The sequence below is a fragment of the Lytechinus variegatus genome, chromosome 3, assembly GCF_018143015.1.
Source record: "Lytechinus variegatus isolate NC3 chromosome 3, Lvar_3.0, whole genome shotgun sequence".
Lineage (NCBI taxonomy): Eukaryota > Metazoa > Echinodermata > Echinoidea > Temnopleuroida > Toxopneustidae > Lytechinus > Lytechinus variegatus.
In genome coordinates this window covers 51520185-51547632 of record NC_054742.1, presented here as the reverse complement: position 1 = coordinate 51547632, position 27448 = coordinate 51520185, and the positions used below count along the sequence as shown (strand labels likewise).

Here is a 27448-nt window from a genome sequence, read left to right as displayed (position 1 = left end):
AAGGCATAGCCAGATTAAAACTGACGTATTAGTCAGTCTGGGGTCAAAATGTGTATGTAGATTTTTCTGCACAAAATATAATCAAAGTCAGACTAGAGATGCTCGGCGGGTCGCGCAGCCGAGCAAATGTATCCCCGAACCCACCGCGTCATCCGTCATTGCCATATATAGAGCTCACATAGAAATTTGACAAAAAATACAATATCATGGCGACAATGACCCTAGCATGCAGGTCCCCCAAGCCCTACTACCATCCAGATGTGTTGAAAAGTGACGTAAAGTTGCGGAGAAAGAGAGTCTTGCATGTAAACTTCAACGTTGACCTGAAAATGACCTTTCACTTTAGATTTGCATATTTGACATGGCCGTAACATTCTACAAGTAAAATATTGGTGTTCCGTGAAAGCGAATGCTTATCTGACAAGTTGAATGGGACACATTCTTGGTGTTGATGTCTTTCTAACACACATAAACCATACCACCAATTAAGAGGCATGCATTTCTGACCAACAACATGTCCATGCAAGATGTCATTAAAGAGGGGTAAAATGATATTAAAAGAATTCCGTGATAGAAAGTGGTTGCTTCTCACAATGTAAATGTTAACCTACTGAAAATCAATGTTGAAATTAAAATACTTTTTCTTTGGAAACCATTTTCTCATATATCGGCACTATTTAAAGTATTAAGCAAGTGAATAACTACTTTGTGCCTCTATTAATATTAAACAATGTCCATTTCATACATTTTCTGTGAATTTGCTAATTCAAAACAGCATTTTGAGTTTCACTGAAATGTACAAACTTTCACATGAATGTATTCATTTCAGTTGGATACTGTATTTTGATGAGCAACATGTTTAGATAATCAAGATTGTTTTTCAACTCAATTGTCAATTCATAACCCTAGCATTAATTAGTTTACTATATATTTTTTTTTAAAACTTACCTCACTATCTGACTCGACAAGTAATTGGTCATATTCACTTAAGGCGACTAGAAACATTATAGATGTGACATTCTCAAAACAGTGAATCCACTTTCGTCGTTCTGACCTCTGACCTCCAACATCAACCATCCTGTGAAGTAATTAGGAAACATGATCAATTATCAAGTGTAAAGTCATACTCGCAAATTTTGATACAGGATTTAGAAATACAGAAATTTAGTATTGGGATTTGGATAGCCCCCCCCCCCAAAAAAAAAATTGTTTGCCATAACAAAGAGTTACGATTGATCCAATCAATTGTAGTTCTATGGAAATCCATCAGTGCCATAATTTTTTCTACAAGAAATTAGCAGATTGTCCTTTGTAAACAAAGGAGAACGCACCAAATTGTCAAGAAATCAATGAATTCATGGATATACATTCATATCTAGAAAATCTATTGAACAAACATGCATTTTATATGTTGACTTTGCTGGCTGTCCATAGTTAATCAATCGCAACTCTTTGCAAATGGGCCCCAGGACAAAAGATGTTGGTTGGTCAATGGATGTTGATATTTGTGTGTGTAGAAACTCCTCATGTGTAAGAGCCTCAAATGATAGCATTCAATAGGCATAACTTTTGCACAAGGTAATTTTTGCACTCCATAAAACAATGCTCTACATGTTGATCCAAGTATAAAGAGGTCCCACACAAAAATTTATATTGAATTATTAGGAATAAAACACACTTTCACATGGTGTATAATATTGAATCTTTCAATGATTAGTAGTGCTACCTATCTTACCGATATCGACAACTATCAACAAAAGAACACTTTACTAATAGGTGACAATTCCGTTTATTACATAGAAAATCAATACCGATTGCATTGATTAGCGCTGTCACAATACTGGAGCTGGTCAAAATTTGTATCTGTCACTGTACCAACAACACTTCAAAATACATGTTCATCGAATCTAAACAAGTACATTACATATTGTAAAAAAAATTTAGCATGAATACATCCTCACCTTTCATATCTAAGCATTATTTTAGGGTTGGATGAAATTTTATTAATTTGGGGGCTTTTTAGACATCATTCTGAGCAGTCAACGACTTTCACCCATCCATCATTTTGGATTTCGTGCGGTTACATTTTCAAACGTAGCGGCAGCAACAAACGGCCATGTTGCTTCTACGCTATTTGGTACTTGTTTTGGTCGCTAAATTAACCTTGCACTTATGAATGTTTTCAATATAATCAAGTGATTGAGTCGAGGGCAGTCACAAAATTTGAATTGCCATGATTGTAATGAAGGGATATCGTGTTTTGTGGCCAGTAAGTAATCATATTTTGTTGAGATTGTGGAGTGATTTTTGTAGCTTTCCTGTGCATTTTGAGGAAAAATATATTTTCGGTGATTTTCCGTTTGAAAAGCCACTTTGTTTCAAATGGCCGCATATTCTGTCGGTTTTCCGTGATCACGGAAAATCACTGGCCCTGCATAATAGCGGGTATATCGATGAGAGAAAGGTTATCGATAATCACCGAGTGGCAAAAACATGCAATTATCAACAGGACTAGCGATAAAGAGGTTATCAATAACAGCACTAGTAATTAGCAATTGTTCAAGTGATTTTCTTTTCAATTTTCACATTATAGCATACTTCACAAACACTCACCTGAAAATAATTGAATCTAGATCAAATGGATATTCAATGATTCCTGTTGTGGGTACTCTTACTCTGAGTACATCTTGTTCCGTAGGTATATAGTTTAGATCTGAAATTCTCTTTAAATCACTAAGGTAGCTGAAATGGGTAAAAAAGGGTAACAAGAGAAAAAGGTACATATTAATTGAAGTTTAGAATTATGATGCAACAACAATCAATATAATATGAAACAAAATTCACCGTTCAAAATTAGAAATAAATCAATACCTGGCAAACCAAAAACACCAATGAGTTGCCACTATTCTCCTTTCATAGGTGAGCTCCTATTATATATGCTACTTTTAAAGTACACCCCAAAATCAAGCTGATTTGTACAAATATAGAAAAGAAAGCAAGAAGAAAAAGGCAGTCTGCTGTACATTACTGGAAATATATTTCACAAATTGGAATGCAGTCCAGACATGTTTATTAGTGCAGACTAATAGAGGAAGAATAAATTAAGGGGGCATCATTTAACTTTTTAGGTCTCCATTAAAATTTTCTCTGTAACATGTTTCGGTATTTGAGGTGGCCCTGTGGCATAAGCATTACTTCTTTTGGCTCAAAAAGATCAAGTCTTAAATGACATTGTCCGTATCAGCACGCAAGAAAATACAATGGTGAGTACATTGCAGTTGACCACATAAGCATTTATGTGTGTGTTACTGATGGTACACTTGGTTAATTTCAAAACTAACTTTTTGAGCCTCCCCCCCAAAAAAAACCTTACAAATTATTCATTGGAGAAGACGATTATTTGGTTGTCTCAAGAAGTGGTTGAAACTTGTAGTTTCATGATGTTTCCTTGGCTACTGTTCAACTTTGTCAAGTGATGGAGACTTAGTGTTAGGGCAAAGGTTATAGCGTGTATGCGGACGTTGGTGACAGCCTGCCGTAAGCGCGGAACATCGTAACTCTCTCTAAAAGTTTCAACCACTTGGTGAGACAACTGAATAATTGCCTACTCCATTGAATTCACCGCGATGATGAACATCTTCAGAATATTGCTCATAAAATGTCATGTTTTACCCAGGGTAGCCACTTCAGTTCCGAAACTGTTCTCCCAGTGGGCCGATATTGCTATTTACCCGCTAAAACACTACAAGTAATTCTGTACATTCGGACAAAATTTCATTTGTGTGAAATTTTGTGGTTTTTTATATCTATAGTTTGGCAGTTGGGCAGACTTTTCTCATATACCTGTTCATGTAAACCTAAGTTACTTAAATTTAAAAATATATATTTGTCCCAAATGTTTGTAATCTCTACAGTGTTTGAGCTATTTATACCCCTTCCCCCTTTATTCATGAGTAGAATGACCAGAGGTTTTTGAGACAAACATTAAGATTCAGTTCACAAAAGTTCACATTAATACCAACTATTTGAAAAAGAGAGCAAAGAAAACATCATTCAAGGTTGCATAATTATACATACCACACTGACATTTTTTATAGCTAAAGCTGCAAAGGCACTTATTCAAGAATGAAGTCATAATGAAAAGCAAACTAATTAATGCAGTTTCCAATTCATAAAGAATTAAAAGAGAATATAGAAGTAGCCTTTGAATTTGCATGTATTTAAATAGATAACTTGGAATACTCCCGATTTTACTTGATCACAAAATGTGAATCAAATACATGACAAAATATAGGCCTATATACACAGTCAGTGAAAAATTTAATGGAATGATAAGTTTCAAACGTTAAAAAAAAATGAAAACATCTTAATCAACATTTTACAAATTTCCACAAACTTCCAACAATTTGTTGGAATAAATCTTTTTACAATGTTATGTCACAGTTGCAGCCACATGCAGCTAATCAATTTATTTAAAATCATAACTCAAGAAATATTGAAACATTAATTTTTGCTTTCCCCTGTATTTCAAAGTGATCAATGTGTCTGGTCATATCATCCAACCAGAAGAGCATACATCTTTCTGTAACTGGCCAGCTTGTCTATAGTTGGCAGGAATCTTTTGTCTAAACTTTGCAAGAAAAATCTAAGAACCATATGCCTGACATATAGGCCTATTATCTTTGGGGCATCAAAGGCTTCAAGGGAATGTTTGTATGGTACTCCATTTATTATAACACCTTGGTAAAAGAGAAGAATACTTATTTCAGCACATAACGTGTAGGCCCTGCTACTTCACTATGCTTTTACCGAGGAGGGTTGGTTCTGTCAAGCAATCTTGAATTCAACAACTCAACAAAATGTTGGGATCCCCCCCCTTACTTCCCAAAAATTATTTACATTAGAAACAGTGTAGGCTGCATTAATGTAGTAGGTCATGTAATGTCGAGCAGAGAGCACCCAATCTAATCAAGAGTCAAGGCAATAACAAGTAAAAAGAATGTTAGAATTATGTCAATAACCAAGGCGATTGTATTCTCCCATTCAAACGACATGTCTGAATTCTTTTCAGAATGGAGATATCTGAGCAACAGAGGAGAGTGGCCAGTACAGATGTAATGCGCACAAATTCAGCAGACATATATTATGCACCACAACTAAAGCATAGCAAACACGCACCCTTTCACAGACTCCCGATGCAAGCCCTATTATTCACGCACACTCACTATTGGCAATGGTCTGCTATACATGTATAACTGCCAGCGCCACACACAGTGCCATACCTGAATACTGTTCTATGCACTGACAATGTGGGATATAAGATCGAGCATGTACATGTAGCAAGCTGCAGTGAGCTCTACTACACATAGATGGTGAGCCTAGCCTTAGCAGAACACAACATACATGTACATGTACTTGTGTACACATACACACCAATCAATGTAGATACATGTAATGCAAGAAACATCCCTGAAAAATTATGAACCTAAACAAATAGGGGCCTTTATACAGCAGATCATGATCAATGATCCACCAAGTTAAAACATTAAAAAATGAAAAAAATACTGTCTTTTGACTTTATCGATTTAGTCAGAATCTTTTTTTTTTACAAAGGGGAGTAGAATACCGGTATATGAGTGAATTTCTAAACCTCTGCTTCCTTTACACAAGAAGGATAAATACACAATCACAGTTTGGTACTTGTAAAAATGAAACATGATGAAAAAGTGAAATTGGGGAATCCAACCCATGTCATGTATCAACCACAAAATATATCACAGCAAAAAAATGTTCAAGAAAGCAGAATATGTTTTTGTTTTAAAAGACTGACATTTCATAATGAAGTATTCTACTATTAATTTAATATTTTACAGGTATACAGGACTTGCATGTAAACAAAATAACCTTCCAACTTTTCAAATGAGATGAAGTCTCATGAAGGGTTGGGAAATTCCAACCTTCTGTCTTGCCATTTTCAAATAACTTCGTAACAAAATGGTTTTGATTTAAATTCTGGGTGAGGTATGTATCAAAAGCCAATTGTCATTTTTCAAAAGTAACAAAGGTCATCTCTTATGCAAAACTGACCTAACTTTTGAAATGTGTTCACCCAACTAATCAGAGATTACAACTTGCAATATCTAATGTTATGATACAATTTGCTGAGAAAAGTCTAGTTTATATATTTTCATGAACTGAATGGATTTTACAATTAAAAATTGTGAAAAGATGAACATTCTAAAATTCAACTCACTGACCTATGAAAAAATACCCCATGACCATTGTAACTTCTGAAATGTCATGTTAACCTCAATTTCATTTGCTTACTCATGCGTGACTCGATGAATTAAAACCAGTGACATGTACGTGTGGCAACACCACTGGCAAATTAGCTAACAATAGATTTGTTCAAAAGTTACATTGCTTTGGAAAAAAGGGGAAATCTAAAAGACTTGCTTATTAAGTGTGTGTTTAGTATCTGTAAAAAAATAAAATGTAGGCCCTACATGTAATTAGTGATTAAAAAATATAGTACAGGCCCACATAAGACCTATGTGAAATGACCAACAACCATTTAGGGAAAGTAAATGGCTTTTTCATCAAGAAATTTTGGTAAAAAAAGAAGAGAAAATAGTATTCCACAGAGGAGGCTCCTTCTTATTCAGCTACAGACCGATCTCTCCAACTCTGACGTCAGACAGTGACGCACAGGGGATAGCTGGACACATCAAGGTAAGGTTTCTGCCTCTATTTGTGGCTGGTTGCAGCATGCGGGGGTGGTACTAAACACAGGCAAGTTCCATAAACTGCAACAGGCTTATAAGATGTTTCCTTTCTATCCTTCTAGCATTTGTTACTTAATATGCCTTAATGATTATGGTTGCTCTCTCTCCCACTTTTCCTCCCTTTGTGTATCAATGTCTCTATCCCTGTTTATTCATGCCTCTCACAGTCCCCTATTATCCAAGTCCTTCTCCCTTTCAATGTTGCAGACCATGTACAGCCCCTTTTACACAGGCCTTGCTTTAAGCCGGATTTCACTGGACTTTTGATAGTCTGGGTGTATTTCATTAAGTATTTTATAACAATGAATTTTTTTCATCATTGTAAAGGGGAAGTATTACTAATCAGATAAATCATCTCCCCTTTCAAAATAGTGAATGAGGCTTGTAGAAATCATCTCTCAAAAATGATATATTTTCAATCCATATTTCTGCCTTCATTGGTCCCCTGTCGAGCTACAATATGTGTGACGCCACACCCCGTACAGAGATGGCCACAGCTAATACACATGTCATTTACTTTGCATGTATTCGCGTCTTATCTCAAGTGGTATCTGTATGGTGTGTCCAAATTTTGCGGACATTTAAAAAATATTCCTCAGACTACAATTCATACACAAAATATTCACATTTAATACAAAATATTCACATTTAATACAAAACCAATTCAAATAATAGCTGCCAAATTGATGGCAAGATCGTAAACTAAAACAAGGCAAAAGCAATTATGTGTCTCGCCCACTTATAAAAATAACCAGAAATATTGTGATTTGCGAGGGCACGCAACAAAATTGTATCGGAACTTCATTGTAAAATGACTGGGATGGAATAACACTTGTCATATTTATAAGAGTCTTGCACGTAAACTTTAATGTTGACCTGAATATGACCTTTGACCTTACCATGTGACCTCCCACTACAGCATAACATGCAGGTCCCCCAAGTCCATCTACCATCCAAGTTTGGTTGAAAAGTGACTTACGGTTGCGGAGTTAGTTGTCAAAAGAGAGTCTTTCATGTAAATTTTAACGTTGACCTGAAAATGACCTTACCATGTGACCTCCGACTGCAGCATAACATGCAGGTCCCCCAAGTCCATCTACCATCCAAGTTTGGTTGAAAAGCGACATATACGGTTGCGGAGTTATGTGTCATTAGATTTGTGATGGACGGACAACATTTGGATCCCTAAGTCTCGCCTTCACCTCTGGTGGGCGAGACAAAATTACAACTTCGTGGACAAAAGTTTTGTCAAGAATCAAACAAAAAGTCAAACTCAAAATGTGAGAACTTTATCAGATGGACTGCAAAATGTTATAGAATTGGTCAGTACCACATTTCATTCACAGTTTTGATGATTTCTACTTGCAAAATAATGATTTCCTGATGCTTGTTCAGATTTTTTTTGGTCGGAATGGGTGCTAATGCCTGGTAACAAATTTGCCGATATTTCGTATTTCATGCATACTGATCTCACCCTAAAAAACTAGCACATCAATGATGTGGAGCTCATCCGGCATCTCGCAACACAATTTAACACAATTCTAATTTCAGCCAAGTTGACACTGTAGTGAATTATATTGGTGACATAAATTGAGGATATAGAATTGAAATTGATGAAGAAATGACACAGAAGCATTTTTTGTCATCTATGAATAAATTTCATATGAATTAAGTATTAATAATTATCTAGTTAAAGTTTCTTAACTCTGTGTAGAACCTTAGTGAACCTAATGTAGCTCTCAGATGGAACAAAAATAACCAAAATCAATCAACAAATAAATAAGTAATTTTTGTGAGTTTTGAAAATATATGAATAAATAGCAGATTCAATGAGTTTCAAAATTCTATGTCTAAATTTTGTATCACCACCTCGAGCTATCATATAAAGCAAACAAAATTGAAATTGATCAACAAATGAAGAAGAAAAAACATTTTTTGTGATTTATGAATAAATTTTCCATAAATTAGAATAAATAATTTTCCAGACAAAATTTCGTGTACAAGTTTGGTGAACCTCATGCAGCTCTACCAGATGGAAGAAAAAATAAATAAAGAGGCATTTTCTGTGATTTCTAAATAAATTTCGCATAAATTAGCACAAGTAATTTTCTACTGAAAATTTCAAAAATCTGTGTAGAAGTTTGGTGGGCCTCATGAAGTTCTACCGGATGGAAGAAAAAATATCAAAGTCTGTCAACAAATAAAGAAGAAGAGGCATTTTCTGTGATTTCTGAATAAATTTCGCATGAATTAGCTTAAGTAATTTTCTACTGAAAATTTCAAAAATCTGTGTAGAAGTTTGGTGAACCTCATAAAGTTCTACAAGATGGAAGAAGAAAAAAGTAAAAATCGGTCAACAATTAAAGAAGAAAAAGCATTTTATGTGAATTTTTAAAATATGCATAAATTAGTATAAAAATTGTTCTAGTCAAAATTTCAAAATTCTGTGTATAAGATTGGTGAACCTCATGAAGCTCTACCAGATGGAAGAAAAAAAAATCCAAATCGGTCAACAAATAAAGAAGAAGCAGCATTTTATGTGAATTTTAAAAAATATGCATAAATTAGCATAAAAATTGTTCTGGTCAAAATTTCAAAATTCTGTGTAGAAGTTTGGTGAACCTCATGAAGCTCTACCAGATGGAAGCAAAAAAATCAAAATCGGTCAACAAATAAAGAAGCAATTTTTTGTGAATTTTGAAAAATGTGCATAAATTAGCATATTTAATGAATTTTAAAATTCTGTGTAGAAGTTTTGAATGCCACACCTAGTGCTATCATATAAAGTAAACAGAATTGAAATCAGACTTGAAATGGTGAAGTAGTAGCATTTTGAAATTGTGGACAGACGAGGGACGCCACGTCACAGCATAAGCTCATCTTGCCCTTCGGGCCGGATGAGCTAAAAATTACGGTATAGAGTGATTTAAGGTTGCATTTTTATGATGATGTCAGATTTTAAAGATATTGAATAATTTTTCAGATAAATGCAGACCTTCATTTTTGAGGAGCGTGATCATGCTGGCGCTCCTACCGCGCTCCTAAAAACAATAAGGAGAGCAAAATATCACGCTCCTAAAAAAAAAAAAAAAAATTGCTAAAAATTCACATTTTACATCTTTAAATCCATGAAATCGCCATCTATTTTCCATAATTCCTTAAAATTACTTTGATTTAGTTGAGAATTATCAGAAAAATGAAAAATATTCACCTCTTTCCCAAATCTGATTTGCATTTGAATTTGGTAAATATTGTAGTCCCATTGCAACACCATTGAAGTCTACATGTGGGACTACAATATTTACCGAGAGTAAGTTCAAATCAGAGTCGGGAAAGAGGTGAATATTCTTCATTTTTCTGATAGTTTTCAACTAAATCAAAGTAATTTCAAGTAATTATGGAAAATAGATGGCCATTTCATGGATTTAAAGATGTAAAATATGACATTTTAGCATTTTTTTTTTCAAACTTTCTTTATTCTTATTCTTTGATTTTTCTGTTTCTACACAAGCCTATTTGTTCCAAAAGTTTCATTCCCCTTTAAATTACCCTTGTATTTTCTTTGCCGTGTGCTAGACAGGGCAAGACAGAACAAAACAGTACACTAGTACAGACAATTGTTTTGTGATCTCATGTACATTATTGTACATATTGTGGTTTTTCTTTTCCGGTAATTCCTCTTTCATACAAGTTTACCAAGGCCACTTTCCACAGTTATCAGTGCACTAGCTTTAACAAATCTGCAGCACAGATTGAATACTGGTTTTCAAATCAAGGCTTAAAGGACAAGTCCACCCCAACAAAAACTTGATTTGAATAAAAAGAGAAAAATTCAACAAGCATAACACTGAAAATTTCATCAAAATCGGATGTAAAATAAGAAAGTTATGGCATTTTAAAGTTTCGCTTATTTTCAACAAAATAGTTATATGAACGAGCCAGTTACATCCAAATGAGAGAGTTGATGACGTCACTCACTCACTATTTCTTTTGTAATTTATTATATGAAATATTTTCATTTTCTCGTCATTGTCACGTGGAATGAAGTTTCATTCCTCCCTGAACACATGGAATTCCATTATTTTAACATTTTGTGCTTCAGGCAAGGAGGTCCTAATCGTCAAATTCGTAAAAATTGAAATATTGTATAATTCAAACAATAAAAAAAGAAATAGTGAGTGAGTGACATCATCGACTCTCTCATTTGGATGTAACTGGCTCGTTCATATAACTATTTTGTTGAAAATAAGCGAAACTTTGAAATGTCATAACTTTCTTATTTTACATCCGATTTTGATGAAATTTTCACCATTGTGCTTGTCTGATTTTTCTCTATTGATTCAAATCAACATTTTTCTGGGGTGGACTTGACCTTTAATTGTCGTAATCTTCTAACATTCTATTCCTCCATAAGTACAGTGACATACATGTCTCAGGATTTTACCAAAATTAAAAACGCTTTAAACCTAAAATTTATGTGGCATTAAAAATCATGATTCAAATACAATAACAAGACTGAATAAAAAACAAAAATTCCATTTAAGTATAACTTTTCTCTGAAAGAGCAACATACAAATACTGTGTATTTTCATATGGCTTTTTTGTAATATAAACTTAGTCGTGGCTGGAAGCAGCATTTTCATTAATAGTGCCATTGTCCCCTAGTGCTGGTCGATATTTGATTTCAATGTTAGTTGAATATGCCCAGCTAAATATCGCTGATAACACAATATATCACCGAGTCCTGTGAAGATATTAATGATGAAGACTGTAGCTCTAGTGAAGAACAAAGTGACATGGATGAAGGTGAATTATGCAGGTAATGGTGAGTCCAACAATTTAACTTGCTTGCTTTTCTGAGTACTCTCTAAGCCATCAAGGCGAGCAAGCTGGCTCTGTTTGATTGTTTGTTTACACGATCTACGGTGCTGGGCGAAATCAAGTCTAAATAATCTACGCATGTTGCATGTTGCTACAAGCCTACAGCTGCATGGGTTGGTAGGAATGGTCGCGAATCGGCATGCAAGTCAAATTGTCGGACTCATCATCATCGGCGCAATTCCCATAATTCACCTTCATCCCAATCACTTTGCTTTTCACTGGAGCTACAGTTTTCATCACCAATCTCTTCATCTTCAAAATCATCAATTTCAAAATCCACTTCTAGATAAACATTGGCTTTTCTTCAATTTTGCAATTGAAGTATTCAGTGTGTGTACAGAAAACGTACCCTCGCAACAGGTTTTGCACGCAAGTGGAGATTGACGTGGGAGAGCCAATCACGTCTCTCGTACACACATACACGTCATCAAATTAGAGTCATTTCAGAGACCGATTCTGGGCATAATTCGAAGAGGCATTTTAGCGCTTAATACATGTAACTGGTGATTTACGTCCTATGCATTTTAAAAAATTATTTTCAAATGACATGATAATCCCCACATCATTACCTTTCCAGTGATGTATTATAATAAGGTCAAATTCATAATCTATATATTTCTCCTTTAACAATCAAAATCAATGATGATACTTACTATTTTGCTGAATCTGTTAGCTGGTATTCTCTCCTCCTGTCATAACATTCTTGAATTCCTGAATCGTTCCATATACTATCTACATAACCTACATATGGCTCATGAAATGTTGTTACTGTTTCGTGGTCTATTAATCTGACCTCCTGAGCTTTTTTCTGAAAGATAAAAATGAGAGGATACAAACAAATTAATTAATGGGAATCATATATTCTACTCCCACTTGTTTGTGTTATTTTTATTTGCTAAACAAAAGCATGCAAGCATTAACAGACTGTCCTTGGAGTGTTTCTTATACTGGCAGCTATTTGTTCTAGCATGCTTGAAATTTAATTTTTTGGTAAAAAGTCAGTAATATGAACAAGACTAAAGTTTTATCGAACATTAAAATGTTACAAAGTGTCATAGTCCTTGAAAGCATTTGAACCCACAAGACTTAATATGGCAATTTTCTTGCAGTTCAAATTTAAATTTAAATATAGTGCCCTCTCTTTAATGTTTTTATTTTTATTTTAAAAAACTGTTTGAGCACTTACGTAACATATTTTGTAAATGTATATTAGAAAGCTACTGACAAAGATTACGGTATAAACATCCTGAATTTTTCAGCCTTTTCCATGCTTGCGAATTTACAAACAAGACAAAAAATTCACATCTATATTCTATTTCAATCAGGCTCTCGATCAAATGAAAATCTGATGTAAAATTCAGTAGATTTATCCAATATACATCTAACACATTTTCAGTTTATATCCTTCACACAACAACTGCTGTGGGGCACAGGCATTGATATAATCTAGTAATGAAATGGAATAGTAACATGCACTGGGGAGGAGGGGGGTCACCAAAGCTAAAGATGGGCTTTAAGATAATGTTTTTAATAATGAATAGCTAAAAAACATAATATGACTTCTCAGGGGAGCGTTTCATAGAAGTACTGGTTGGATGTTTTATCCGACAAGTCCTGGGGAGTGTTTCATCAACATTTTTGGCCAGAAAGATGTCATTTTCCTTGATTTTCATTGGTTGAGAAGCACTGTTACCATGGTCACTGTCAGATAAAATGGGACTTGTCAGATAAAATGTCTGACAAGTCCCTTTATAACAAAATTTATAAATATCAAAATATCCTCATTGACAAATGTCTTATGTTTAACTTTGATTTAATTATGCTTGGTTTACTTTTATGCGGAATCAGTCCTTCACGTTTATAATTTCGTGGAGCTCCAGAGATAAAATGCTCTCCTTAATTTTTCGAGGAGCTCAATTGAGCTTCTCAGTATTGCTCTCCTTGAGGAGCTCAAATCAATTCAATTACATGTATTACATGATGAATTGTAGATTTTTCTTAAAATTGTAAATGCAATAGCTTTGTAGCTATTAATTAATCTGTGGTGATTAGGCCTGGGTCAATACATTTACACTCACACTCCTGCTTAAAAAAAAATGAACAAAAAATACTGTACAAAAAATTGCTAAAATTTCACATTTTACATTTCTAAATCCATGAAATCGCCATCTATTTTCCATAATTCCTTGAAATTATTTTGATTTAGTTGAAAACTATCAGTAAAATTAAGAATATTCAGCTCTTTCTTTACTCTGATTGATGATGTTACAATTGGTAAATATTGTAGTCTCACATGTAGACTTCCATGGTGTTGCAACGTTAACTGAAAATGATCGTTTAATCGTTGTACACTTGGTCAACACCATGAAAATCTATGATATGGGACTACAATATTTATCGAGTTAAACATCAAATCAGAGTCAGGAAAGAGGTGAACATTCTTCATTTTTTCGGTAGTTTCCAACTAAATCAAAATCATTTCAAGGAATTATGGAAAATTTATTTCATGAATATACGTGTAAAGATATAACATGTGCAATTTCAGCAAATTTTAGTGATTTTTTTGGGGGAGCACGATATTTTGTTCTCCTTATTTTTTTTAGGAGCGCTCCTCAAATATGAAGGTCTGGTATCAGTAATTTTTGTATCCTAGTTTGCATTCTTAAAATTACTTTTTTATATATAGAGTTCTTGGTTCAGAATAATGTAAAGATAAGGATTAATCTAGTTTTGGAGGTTAGGTTTTATGTTTTACTTGAAGTGCAGATTTTCAATCGCAGCAATTGTTGCCGCAGCAATTGTTGCCGGAGCAAATGTCTTGAAACATCTGGCAAAGCCTATTATATAATCCAGGTGGAGGCTGCAGCTTTTGTCTTTGTCATTACAATCTGATGCTGTTACATGAAACTTAGCCTATAGTCGGATGTAGAAGATAATGCATAGTAGATGCAAAGCAGTCACGGCCTACATACATGTATTCGGGGGGGGGGGGGGTGTTTCACAAAGATTTAAGTATAACTTTGAGTCCCACTAAAATCCTGACGCGTACATGATATGAAATGCGCAATCTTATTGATCAATACACAGTAGTGCGCATCTTCTTTGCATGATCTGAACAATGCGATCATGTCTTTTATAAAGCACAAAAGAATTTTTAAATGCGACTCATACATGTCAGTCGTACTTCATCTTTGTGAAACACCCCCCTGATCTCGCATTAATTCTTGTTGGCTTTTTACCGGCAATTGTCAAGTGGGAATTTCTGGTTATGAAAATCCCACAGGCTGACACGTATTGCTGATGTTTTACATAACAGCATTAGTCTCGTACAGGCCAAGGCAGACAAATGCTGCAGCCTCCACCTAGATTATAGGCTGAATCTGACCATGGGTTTTGTGTCTCATCACAAAAATCTGAATGATAGCGCACAGTACATGTATCGCTATAAAAAAAATGGTAGGAACTGAACAATATTTACTCTGACCAAACAAAAATAAACTTCTTCTCAAAGGATATTTTGTGAGGATTTAAAAATTGCAATAAAAAATGTACTTTGTTTACAGTTCCTGTAAATTCATAAATATTCACGGTACATTAATTTCCGCGGCAAGACCGGAGAGCACAAATTTGAAAACACACAAATTTATGAGCATCTATTTTAAAGCATGTTTTGAATCGCGGTTCGATAGCGTGTATTGTTTTGGCAAGGAAAGTGTATAATTTGACCTACAGAGGGTGACATTTAAGCAAGCGAGCTTAAACTTAAAAATAATATGCATCACAATCATTTTTTTTAACAGTCGCAGATCAGTATTTGAATTATGATGTTGCTTGAAATACAAGTTGTTTTTGCTGTTTGATTGGTGAGTGTTAATGTCTGTTTCACACGTGTGTTTTTATATCTAGCCTTAGTTTTCAAGAAGACGTTTTGTTAATTGCCCAGGTGTGTTGATTGATCCCATGCACTTTGAATCGCTGTTAATACCCCAGTATCTATCCAGCACTCAGCCGTCCATACTTAGCCAGCAGGGGCTCCATTTTGCCTTTCCCATTGTCCACCCCGCAAATGAAGTTGCGTTAAATGTCACAAAAGCTCATGATTGGATCAAAACAATGCTGAATTACGCCGCTGAAGAGCAAGAATATGAGAAGAAAATCAATTTTGTTGCCTGAAACTTGACACAACCTTGATCATGTGTGCACCATACAACTAGATGAATTATCAGCTACATATGTAATCAAAATCCATGACAGTAAATAGTGCCTGAAAGCTGACATTTTCATGTATAACTTAGGTTTACCTGTTATGTGGGTACAATTGATTGTCAATATCAGACAATCTCTTTAACTACGTCATTTTTTTTACACAACAAACTTATTATTTTAGGCTTGTCTAACAGAACCCTTCTTCTTTCAGTACATGTAAATCTTCCACATTTGGGCTGTGCTAAAAGTCTGCAAAAAAAAAAAATCACTCTTGGTGCAGACCATTGCTTTTTTGAGAGAACCCATTCTATCAATCAGTTGAAAAGGCAGCTCAGGCCCAAATCTCAGTATGATTTTTTTAACAGAACTGGTTTACCTTAATAAAACAGTTCAGGAAACTAGTTTAGAAGATTGGTTTGCTAGAGTCCTCATCTCCTAAACTGGTTTTCAGCACCACTTGATGTAAATCGGTCTTTTTCCTACGAAAAGTCTCAGTAGGGCCGTCTGCACCATCCCGAGTTTTCAAATTAGCGCGCTATTTCTGATCCGGCAAATTATCCCGATCTGAAAAATCTCGAGATTGTTTGTAATGCAGACGCAATTATCGCGCTAGTTCGTAGGATTAATCTCGAGATTGCAATCCCAAGTCAACTCGGGTTTATTTGCAAAATAGCGCGCTATTTACGAATTATCGCGCTAATTCGTAGGTGCAGACGCACTCGGGTTTGGACTCGGGTTAATTTATTCATGACCTTCAGTCCATAATGCAATTCGCATTCCATTTCCGCCTTGGTAAAAACATAAACAGCGATTATACCGAACGCATGCGAAAGTCAACTTTATCATAGCGTTCATCAATTCCCCAATTAGCAACGATGGTGTCAAGCCCCCCGTGAATGGATTTTGGGAGAGACCAGACCGATGGGGGAGGCGCTCATTATCGACGATGGTCATAGCTCCTTGGTCATAGTCAATAACAATACTGACAGCATTGTCGTCTTATTCCTTCGCAAAATGTGAGCAAATAGCATTTCTTTCCTCCCCCCTCTAGATCTCTCTCTCCCCCTCTGTCGTTGCCTCGGAGTCCGCCATCATATTAAACGAAGAATACTTCACTCGCTTATAATTATAGCGCGGCTGAGCTGAGAGGATTGTTGCATAACAACGGTCGAATTCGGCGAAAGAGTACATGTACTTGACTGCATATCGCGGGAAGTTATTCAAAAGCGCGGGCCGTTGAAACTCCAAGATCGAAAGTGCGCATGCTCGGAATATCGGGCTTGTTGCCTCGCTCGAGGAAGAATCGCTCTTCGTGCGATGGTGGAGACGGGGTTTCTTGAATCTCGAGATTAATCGCGAAGAGGGCTGATCGGGCTAAAATCTCGAGATTGAGCAAACTCGGGATGGTGCAGCACCGCCTAGTGGGGTCAAATGTTTTACATGAAATTTGAAACTACAGCGCCATCATTCTACACACATGGGTCAGCCCAAATGCTTTAACCTACACAGCCAATGCACATCATCTACTAAACCCAGAGCATTCTAGTTTCAGTCACAAATAAAAAAAAATATTTTACTACAATTACATGATCAAGCACATAAGGAGTGCAAAGTTAACATATGCACAAACATTTTTGTAATTTTTTTTCATACTACTTTAAGTTTGTCAGCCTGAATCAAGAGTTTATATTCTGCATACTAAGAATCTTGCTGTAGAATTGATCAAAATCAGTTCCTTGTTCAAAATCACCTCTTTATTTCAGGTGACGAGGCACACTATCACTTCCTCAGTAAGCTGGATGTTAACAGCATCTTTCCTCGGCTTCCCTTCAGAAAGAAAGCTACATCCAGCTTGCCCCAAAAGTGATAGTTTGCCCATCACTATCACCAACAGTTAATTATTTGCTTATTATTATGATAACATCATACACTTTGTCTGGGGCACTATCTGCGAAACAGCAACAAACTGATTGCTAAATAGGAGAAGCAAAACATTAAATTCATTAACAGCTGTTCATGAATGCCCTTTAAAAAGGGAAATTAGTAATTTGACTGTTTCTACTGTTTGAAGAAAGCTGTAGAATATCATATGAATAGGGCATAACAAATCATATACAAATTACGAAGTTGATTTTTCTTTTCCAGTTTAAGAATAAATCATGAAGAAAATTAAAATAAATATTAGCTTTTAAAACCAAGTTTGGTGTGTGACAATGCAAATATCACTTGAAAAATTATTTATTGGTACCTGCATATATATATGTATATTTAAAATATATTTCAATTCAAGCAGTATTATATATATAACGTTGTCCATGTGAATTAGTACTGTCATCGACAAGGCTTCTGTCGCTAATATTATCAAAGTTTCTTTTGGCAGCCAATGTGACATGTCAGAGAATTATTGCATTGTCACTACATGTATAAGTCTAGGTTAGACAATAAAAATTTGTCTTAGAAGTAAAAAGAAAAAATATTCATATTCATAATTTTGTGATTTCTATTTCATGGCAAGTAGTAAACTTGATAACTAGTACAAATCGTGCTATTTAGTTAAATTGAACATAAAACACAATAAAAAATACACACAATATTAGCCATAATATTTTTTCTTTTGACCGGTGACTGAGTGCGATTTCTCATCAAAATTAGTGGACTGCTAAAATAAAGAAATGCATAAGAAATTCAGTGTCACCAAAGATATCAACCATTATAAAGGGGGGGGGGGTGAACTGTGTGTGGTCTCTCATTGACTGTGTGTAATAGATGCATAGTCTTAAATATACGTTTTCAGATATCTACTAATACTAGAGAATTAATTGACCTGTAATTGTATTTGTGTAGAGAAACTACAATGTTTTGAGAGGAAATTGTTTTTTTCTACTTGGTAACATAATTATTGCAGTATAAATGTATTGAGTAGTTAATTAGCAAGTTATTATTCAAGTGGGTCTATATTACTAGACTACACTAGCATTATGGGTCAGGAAACTGGCCAGGCATGAGTAGTATGAGGACTCGAGATGGTGCTATTGGTTTGTATCTGCTTTAAATCCCATCTTTAGTTTTGGTAATGAAATGCCCAACAATGTGGCTATCACTATTCGATTTCATTACTACTACTAGATAATATGAATGTGTATGTCCTAAAAAAGTTATATTGTCGAGGATATCATGGAAAATGATTCAATAAGATGCCCAATCAAATTGAAATATCTGCATGGTTTTGCCACTTTATAAAAATCCTATTCCATAGCATGGACTGGGCTAAAAAAATTAGGACAAACTCTTTGTACATAGCTTCTTGATATCAAATACCTAAATTTTTAAGATGTTTTTATTTAAAGGGCACTTTTAAAGAATAATAAAAATATTTTAATTTCAATAATCAAATGTTCAGAGAATTGACAAATTCTGTATTAAAAAAAAATGTAAATAACAGTTTTGCAGTGCACAATCAGAGCTACATGTACATGTAAAACATGATCATTTCTGGTCGACAAAGGGCCAGTGATTATACTATAGGCGTATTCAGATTAGGGCTGTTCTCGTAAAGAAAATTCTCTGTCGATATGTCGCTAGAAATATCTTACCGATATTAATAACTATCGACAAAAGAACATAATCAATACGCATTTTTTATGCAATACAGTCATGACCCAATACTTGTGTTGGTCAAAATTTGTATCTGCCGCTATACCAAGAACGCTTTAAAATCCATGTTCATCGGATGTAAACGATTATATAACATCTTTTAGCATACATATTTAGCATAAATGCATCCTCACCTTTCACGTTATAAGCATTATTTTAGGGTTGGATGAAATTTCATCGATAATTCTGGGGCTTTTCGGACATGGTTCTGAGCAGTCAATGTCTTTTGCCTATCTGCCATTTTGATATCGTGCTGTACATCTTTAAACGTAGAGGGCAGCAGCAACACACGGCCGTGTGCTGCCTTCTTTGTTGGTACTTCGGTAAAATTGAACTTGCCTTGTGAATGTTTTTGATAAACGATGGAATGGAGTAGAGTGCAGTCACGATGTTTGGATTGTCATGATTATAGTGAAGTGAGATCGTGTTTTGTGCATTGTGGCTATTAAATATTTGTACTTTAAGATTTAGGAATAATTTCTGTCGCTGTTCTGTGCATTTTGAGGAAAAATATGTTTTCTATGATTTTCTGTTTAAAAAGCCACTTTCCAAAGGCCGTTTCTGTGAATTCTGTGAAAACGCAGAAAATCACTGTCATGTCCTTTACATAAGCAAGTATTATGGACAACGAGAGAAAGGTTATCAATATCGCCAAGTGGCAAAAAACAAGCAATTATAGACAAGACCAGCGATAAAAAAGATTATCGATAACAGCCCTAATTCAGACTGCCTCGATTACTAGATTTGGCTTACATGTACCCCTTAACTTACAAGAACTTTTTCAGGTCTTAAAATTTCAGATAATTCTTTTTTACACATTCATACCAACCCAAAGATGACATTTTGGGGGTAAATTTTTGAAGTTACAAGCATGCGCAGAATGGTTTGATAGGCAGGCAAGGCGAAGATTCAAAATCTCTAGCACAGCAGTCCCCATCCCCCCACGACAAGCATATTTTAAATAAGGTGTATGTAATGTTAACCTATGCCTTTGAGCCTATATTGGAATGGGCAGCACACCGGTATCAGGACGATGCAAGCGGATTGCAGTAACGTTTTCCCTAGACTAACCTTGCTTTTTGATATATTCAATGTTTTTTATGGTGTCCTGTCAATTCAAGTGTGCTAATTCCAAATCTGAATGATGACACTTGCTAAAACTTGAGCATTTTCCGCAAATTGGCAAAATCCAATATGGCCATTAAAATATGCAAATTACCCATGGAAATCACAAAATTGCTCACACATTAAACATAAAATGCCTGTAATTGTGCTGCAGGAATGAAATACTGTCTGAAAAATGATTTTTTACAAATATCTTGATATTCAAAATGGCCGCCATAGACCCCTGTACTTACAGTACTCCGTTCGACATAAATGCAGAAAATTTTCACAAAAGTGGGCACTAAAATGCTTGTGATTCTGACCTGAGTGGAGAATTGTCTAAAAACGTGATTGTTAATGAATAATTAATGTCATTTATGTGATAAATACAGTATTTCTATATTCAAAATGGCTGCCATTGGCCCTTATATGATGTACAATATGAATGGGGACAAATAATTTTGACAAAATTTGGCTTTGCTTGACTTTAAACAAGTTGCTTCATGAACCATGAGGCTCGGTATTACCCAAGGATCATGTACATGTACCAAGAGTAGGGATAGTGATTTTCCGCAATTGCGGAAAACAGACGGAATTCACCGAAATGGCCTTTTGAAACGGAAAGTGGCATTTCAAACGGAAAATCACGGAAAACATAATTTTCCTCAGAATACACAGAACAGCAACAAAAATTACTCCAAAATCTCAAGAAAATATGAATATTAAATGGCCACAAAACAAGATCTCACTTCACTACAAAATCACAACAATCCACACATCGTGACTGCTCTTCACTCCATCATACTCGATCGTACCCCTCGCCCCCCAGGCCTTCCCGGCCGCGCAGGCGGGGTACGGTCGATCGGCCGTATCGAAAACATTCACATGCAGGTCGTGTGTTGCTGCCCTCAACATTTGAAGATAACAACACAATCATGAAATCCAAAATGGCGGATAGAATGAAGTCGTTGACTGCTCAAAACGATGTCAAAAATCCCAAAAATAATGCCAAAAATGTGAAAGGTGAGGATTTATTCATGTAAAATATGTCCGTCAAAATATTTTATGTACCCGCATAGATCCGATTAGAGCAGATTCTACTGCGTTGTTGGTACAGTGGCAGATACAAATTTTGACCAGCGCGAGCGTAATGTTATTGCTACTGAATGGGTAAACGGAATCATTAATTTTTTTATGTACACAAAGTCTATGGGGAAACGGAATTTCCGTTTTCTGACATGCTCAAATTGAATTTAAGATTTTCTGAAAAGGAAAAGGGAATTTTTTTAAATGGAAAATCACTGTCTCTACAAGAGAGAACTTAATTGATGCAGAAATAAAGAAATGAGAATAACAAAAACTTTAACATTTTTGTAACAGACCAACAGACTCACCAGAGCTAACTAGGCCTCTGCCACACTTTGTTCAGGCGAGACAAAAGTATGTTTTTGTGATGTACTAATAGTAAAATACTGTCTGACGACATGATTTTTAATGAGATATATCATTTCTTTTGCTATGTAAGTGATAAATGTATTTTCAAAATTCAAAATGGCCTCCAATGGCCCCAACTGTATTAAGTACAATGCGAATAAGGAAACTAATTTTCATATAGGTGAAAACGATCTGTGATTAGAATATTACCTGAAAACATGTGTTGTATGAGAGCAAAATTATCTGAAAACGTGATTTCTAACAAAATTATATCCTGAGCCATCAAAGGTGAATGCTGAATTTAAATAAATAAGTCAGTCATTTGCCGCTACAATAATAAGTACAATTTGAATGGCGACAAATAATTTTGACTTTGCTTGGTTTTTAAAATGTATGTTATGTGAGTGAAATATTGTCTGAAAACATGAATTCTCACGAAATAACAAATAAAAAATAAGGGCAAAATGCTACATTTTGGAATTCAGAATGGCCGCCGTACATGTAGGCTCTACAGTATTTTGTACATTTTGAATGGGGAAATTAATTTCACAAAAATTTTGATTTGCTTGACCATAAAATGCTAAATTGTAACACAAACTAATTTCTTATGGTCTGGAAGTAATTTTAGTTTTAAAATGGCTGCTACAGGTCCTAACTATATTACATGTATGTACCATATGACTTGGGAAATGAAATTTGAAGTGGTATACATGTAAATGGTGCTTCTTCTTTCCCATTCAGTAAAATAATAGAAGTGCCAGATGTAGCTATATTAATTCTAAAATATAGCAAACTTATACTTTTACTAATATTTACCATTATTTCAGAATAATTTCTCTAATATCACAATCAAAAACATTTCATGGTCAAGAAATTTGTAAAACTTATTTGTCCCCATGCACATTGTACATAATACTGTTGTGACTTATGACGACCATTCTAAATTTTATACTACAGTATTTTTCACCAACATTTCACTCATACAGCAAAAATACATTCATTTACACATAAATTATAGTTAACAAAGCCAAAGTTATTATCCCCCTTCACATTGTACAATACTGTAAGGGCGTATGGTGGCCATATTGAATTTCCAAATACATCATTCATCACCTACAGCTACTTAGCAGGAGAAATGATAAATTTTGCAAGAAATCATGTTTCAGACAATATTTTACCCATGATAGATCACAATTACATGCATTTTGTGTTGCTCAGACTTGGGGAAAATCATAATTCCCCATTCACATTGTACAGTCATGGTCTATTACAGCAGCCATTTTGAATGTCAAAATACAGCATTTATAACAAATGGTATAAGAAATTACATAATATGTACATAGTCATGTTTTCAGATAACATTATCATAGATCATAATTTAAGGTTAAACAAGTGCACTCTGGTGAAAATTATTTTGTCCCAAATCCTATTATACATGTAATATTGTTATTTTGAATATCACATGATATAAGAAATTATATATTTCATTACTCATGTTTTCAGATGGTACTTCATTCTTAAATCACAATTACATGCATATTACTGCTCACTTTTGTGAATATTATTTTCCCCATTCATATTGTACATGATATAATATACATGTACATGGGTCAATTGCGGCTAGTTTAGGTATCAGGAAAATACAAATTTGTCAACAAGTGGAACACCTCTGGCTATCTCGCCTGCATTACGCAATTCAATAGCAGTGCTGACTATGAAAACAGGTATTTAATAATTATTCACAGAAGAAAATGAAAAAATACTATGTCCATTGACCCTACATGACCTTTGACTATGATCATGTGACCTAAGACATACATGCAAAACAATCATTCTTATTTAACCTTATCTATGTTTCATGAACTACATGTGTAGATCCATAAACTTTTTAAGCACTGATGACAATTCAACAAATACCCCCAACAAGGCCAAAGTTCATTGACCTTAAATGACCTTTGATCTTGGTCATGTGACCTGAACCACACACAGGATATTCAGGGATACATAGTTACTCCATGTCCAAGTTTCATGAACAAGATCTATTAACTTTTAAAGTTATGGTGACAATTCCACAAATACCTCCAACATTATAAAAGTTCATTGACCCTAAATGACCTTTGACCTTGATCATGTGACATAAAACTTGCACAGGGTGTTCAGGGATACGCAATTGCTCTTACAGTATGTCTAAGTTTCACGGACTTGATCCATCAAAGTTCAAAGTTATGACAATTCCACAAATACTGCCAACATGGTCAAACTTTGTTGACCCTAAGTGACCTTTGTCATGTCACCTAAGACTCAGGCAGAATCTTCAGTGATACACTATCACCCTTATGTCTAAGTTTCATGAACTAAGACTAAGTCCAAATACTTTCTAAGTTATGAGGACATTTCAAAAACTTAACCTGGGTTAAGATTTCAATGTTGTCAATGTTGACAACGCCACTGCCGTCGGAAAGGCGGCGCCTATAGTGAGAAAAAAATCATGTTTTTCAGACAGTATTTCACTTCTGTGTCACAAATTCGGTGGATTCACAATATGATGTGCAGGCAGCACACAGTGCTAGTGTACTGTAATGTGACTGGATGCTTCAAAAATGAAATCTATATGGCAGGAATTCACGGTCTAAAAAAATAGTCTAAATTTCGCAAAGAAGTATGGTGGGCAAATTTCTCTCCATTTCCTAGACCCTATCAACAGCATATCTGGTCGAGCCGCATTGGCAAGTGCTGAATAATCACATGCATGCACCTTAGTACTAGCGTGTGAAAAAGATGTCGACTATTTACCGTGCGGCATTGCAAATTTCAGCCTGTCCGCTGCAGTTGATAGATAGTGCACCGAATTGCAGGTATTTTATAGTAAATGTGTGTAAAATTTTGAGATTTCCATAGGCAATTTGCATATTTTGGTGGCCTAATAACTAATTGGAATTTGCCAATTTGTGGAATATGCTCAGAGTAACATGAGTGATGGCATTCAGATTTCGAATCAGCACTCTCGAAGTGACAAGAAAGTGAAGAAACCATTAAAAACACTATAATATATACTTATGATATTCGTATATACACAAAACAAAAAAAGAAAGTCCCCCCTAAATCAAATTGCTGTAACTTTCGAACGGAATAATTTTGAGACATAATATTTCATAGATGGTTTTTTACACTCATTAGGCAACTCCTGGGGGAAAATGAGATTGATCGGTTGGGTCATGCATGAGTAATTAAAGATTGAATTAAAAATGACCATTTTTTAAAGTCACAAGAGTCATTTTTCAGATTGTGTAAATACAAAGTTGGGCAAAGGTTGTTTTTTATGGATTTTATGGCCATAATGTTGTTTTACTATCCATCATTTAGCCACTCCACACAAAATTTTGATAACGTATGTTCATGGTTGAGTGAGCACATCGTTTTTGTGATGTTGCATCCTCTCATATGGGTTTATGGTAGTATCTTCTGTAACTTGTTAAAACATGTTAAAATTGGAAAATGTTAGTGGCTGCCCTTCCCAAATTTCTCAACACCTCCCCACTTTCAAATTCTGGATCCACCACTCATTTGTCCATAAAATTAACTGATCCTGAAAAATTGTTAGGAAAAGAATACATTTATGCAGTAAATTGAGTATTCATTCCCCAGTTTTCGAGTGTGCTCACCAGCGTTCTCGCCAGTGTATAATACGCATGGTGCAAACACCATGCGTGCGGAAATGGAGACCAAGTGGAACCATGCGTAAAATTTCAGCGACATGCGTGGCGACATGCGTGGAAAAATTAAATGGAAATATTCAGAAAAAAATAATACACTCCATGAACTCATCTTAGTGATATCAACTTCATTTATCGGGTTGCGCCGAAGTCCCACCAACTTAAGAAACACTTACAGGCCTACTACGGCTAGGAAAGTGGCAAGACGCACAGCTAGCTCGCGGCTGCTATTGAGGGCATATGACGGCACGGTACGGTCGTTCCGTTGCCTATTCCCCCGTCTGCCCCGCACATCACACCGGCTATGCTCCATGACCGGTAGCTGCGCTTTGATATGATGGGAGTGGAACTTGGAATAAATGCATTGTATATACAAGGAACATGTACTTGTACTGTGTTTGTCATTTATCCCGCCCTCTATACACACAATGAACGAATAGCAAAGGAGTTTGAGAACTGTGCGTGACCGCTATGGTGCATGGATGTTAGGCCTGGGACGATTGTCATTTTTATCATTCAATTATTTCCTGAAAAAATGATCGAATGATTCGATTGTACATCGGGAATCAGGTCTTGTAAGTCACAATAGTTGACCTACTTTATGGTGAAATCTCCATCAAAGTCACATGTTTAGAATAAATGAAAGTAGGACCTTTTTCCCCTTCTCCATGATATTTATATCAAAAGAAACTACATGAAATGAGATTAAAACTTTCAGTTTATTGTTCCAATGAAAATCCTTCCTAAATCCATGCTGGTACTCTGGTATTATGCATGCATCCCTCCAAGTGCCACACCCCTGCATATGAATGAATCAGCCCAGATCAGCCGTCCAAAGTTCAAAAGCCGAAAGATGTAAACAACTCATTCATGAACTATTCTTTGAGACTGACCCCAGGTGGAGCATTTCTTGAACAATTTCATCCCTTGCCCACACCATGTCCCCGCCCCCACTTGTGGCACTGCCCACGATTCTACACATGTATTTAAAAAAAATATTTTGCAAAATATTTAATTTGAAATACCTTTTAAAATTACGATTTTTTATCATTTGAACCTACATTTATAACTGGGTCTATTTTTGGAGACTAGTCGAGAAAGTACCGTTGAAGACGCCGCATGTTGGAATGTAGTTTTCATTGTGTGAGGGGGATAGAAAAAAGGTTGCATTATTGTTTTGAAACATGAAAGGAATTCTCCGGCTCCCACCCTTATCTCATTTGCATAATTTTCAAAAATTTGTGTGCTCACCGAAGCATTAAATATCGGGATTTTCATAAAAATCCAATCAAATTAACTTTGCAAGAAGGTTTGTGACAGATATCCATAGTTCGCAATTTCATTTTTTCCAAGAAAGTAAAAAAGAGCTTATCACATTCCACATGTTCATTCAAGCTAAAATGCTTAGCGAAACACCTTTTAATCATTGAAATATGTTAATTGGTCATGAACATCACGAAAAGGGGTGAGAAAAAATAATTTCAGTTACTAAATTGAAGCATTACTTGCCAATGATATTTGAAAATCATATTTTTTGTTTTCGTTACATGTTCATAGAGCCGTGAAATTATGAAAATTGTTGATAATCTGCCCCAAAATAATTATCATATTCGATAATTTTCATCGATAGAAATGTGTAAAAATTCTATTAATGGCAAATTCTGACTGTTT

The 27448-nt window shown here is 35.2% G+C and overlaps 1 protein-coding gene across 1 annotated transcript in view; it reads right to left on the bottom strand.

The window, feature by feature from the left end:
- LOC121411305 (guanine nucleotide-binding protein G(q) subunit alpha-like) overlaps positions 1 to 27448 on the bottom strand; it is a 59153-nt gene that overhangs the window by 10146 nt on the left and 21559 nt on the right. The window contains exons 3-5 of the mRNA XM_041603958.1: positions 12320 to 12474; positions 2614 to 2742; positions 949 to 1078 (exon numbers count right to left, since the gene is read on the bottom strand). Of these exons, the coding sequence (XP_041459892.1) occupies positions 949 to 1078; positions 2614 to 2742; positions 12320 to 12474 (414 nt within the window). The remainder of the gene's footprint in view (positions 1 to 948; positions 1079 to 2613; positions 2743 to 12319; positions 12475 to 27448) is intronic.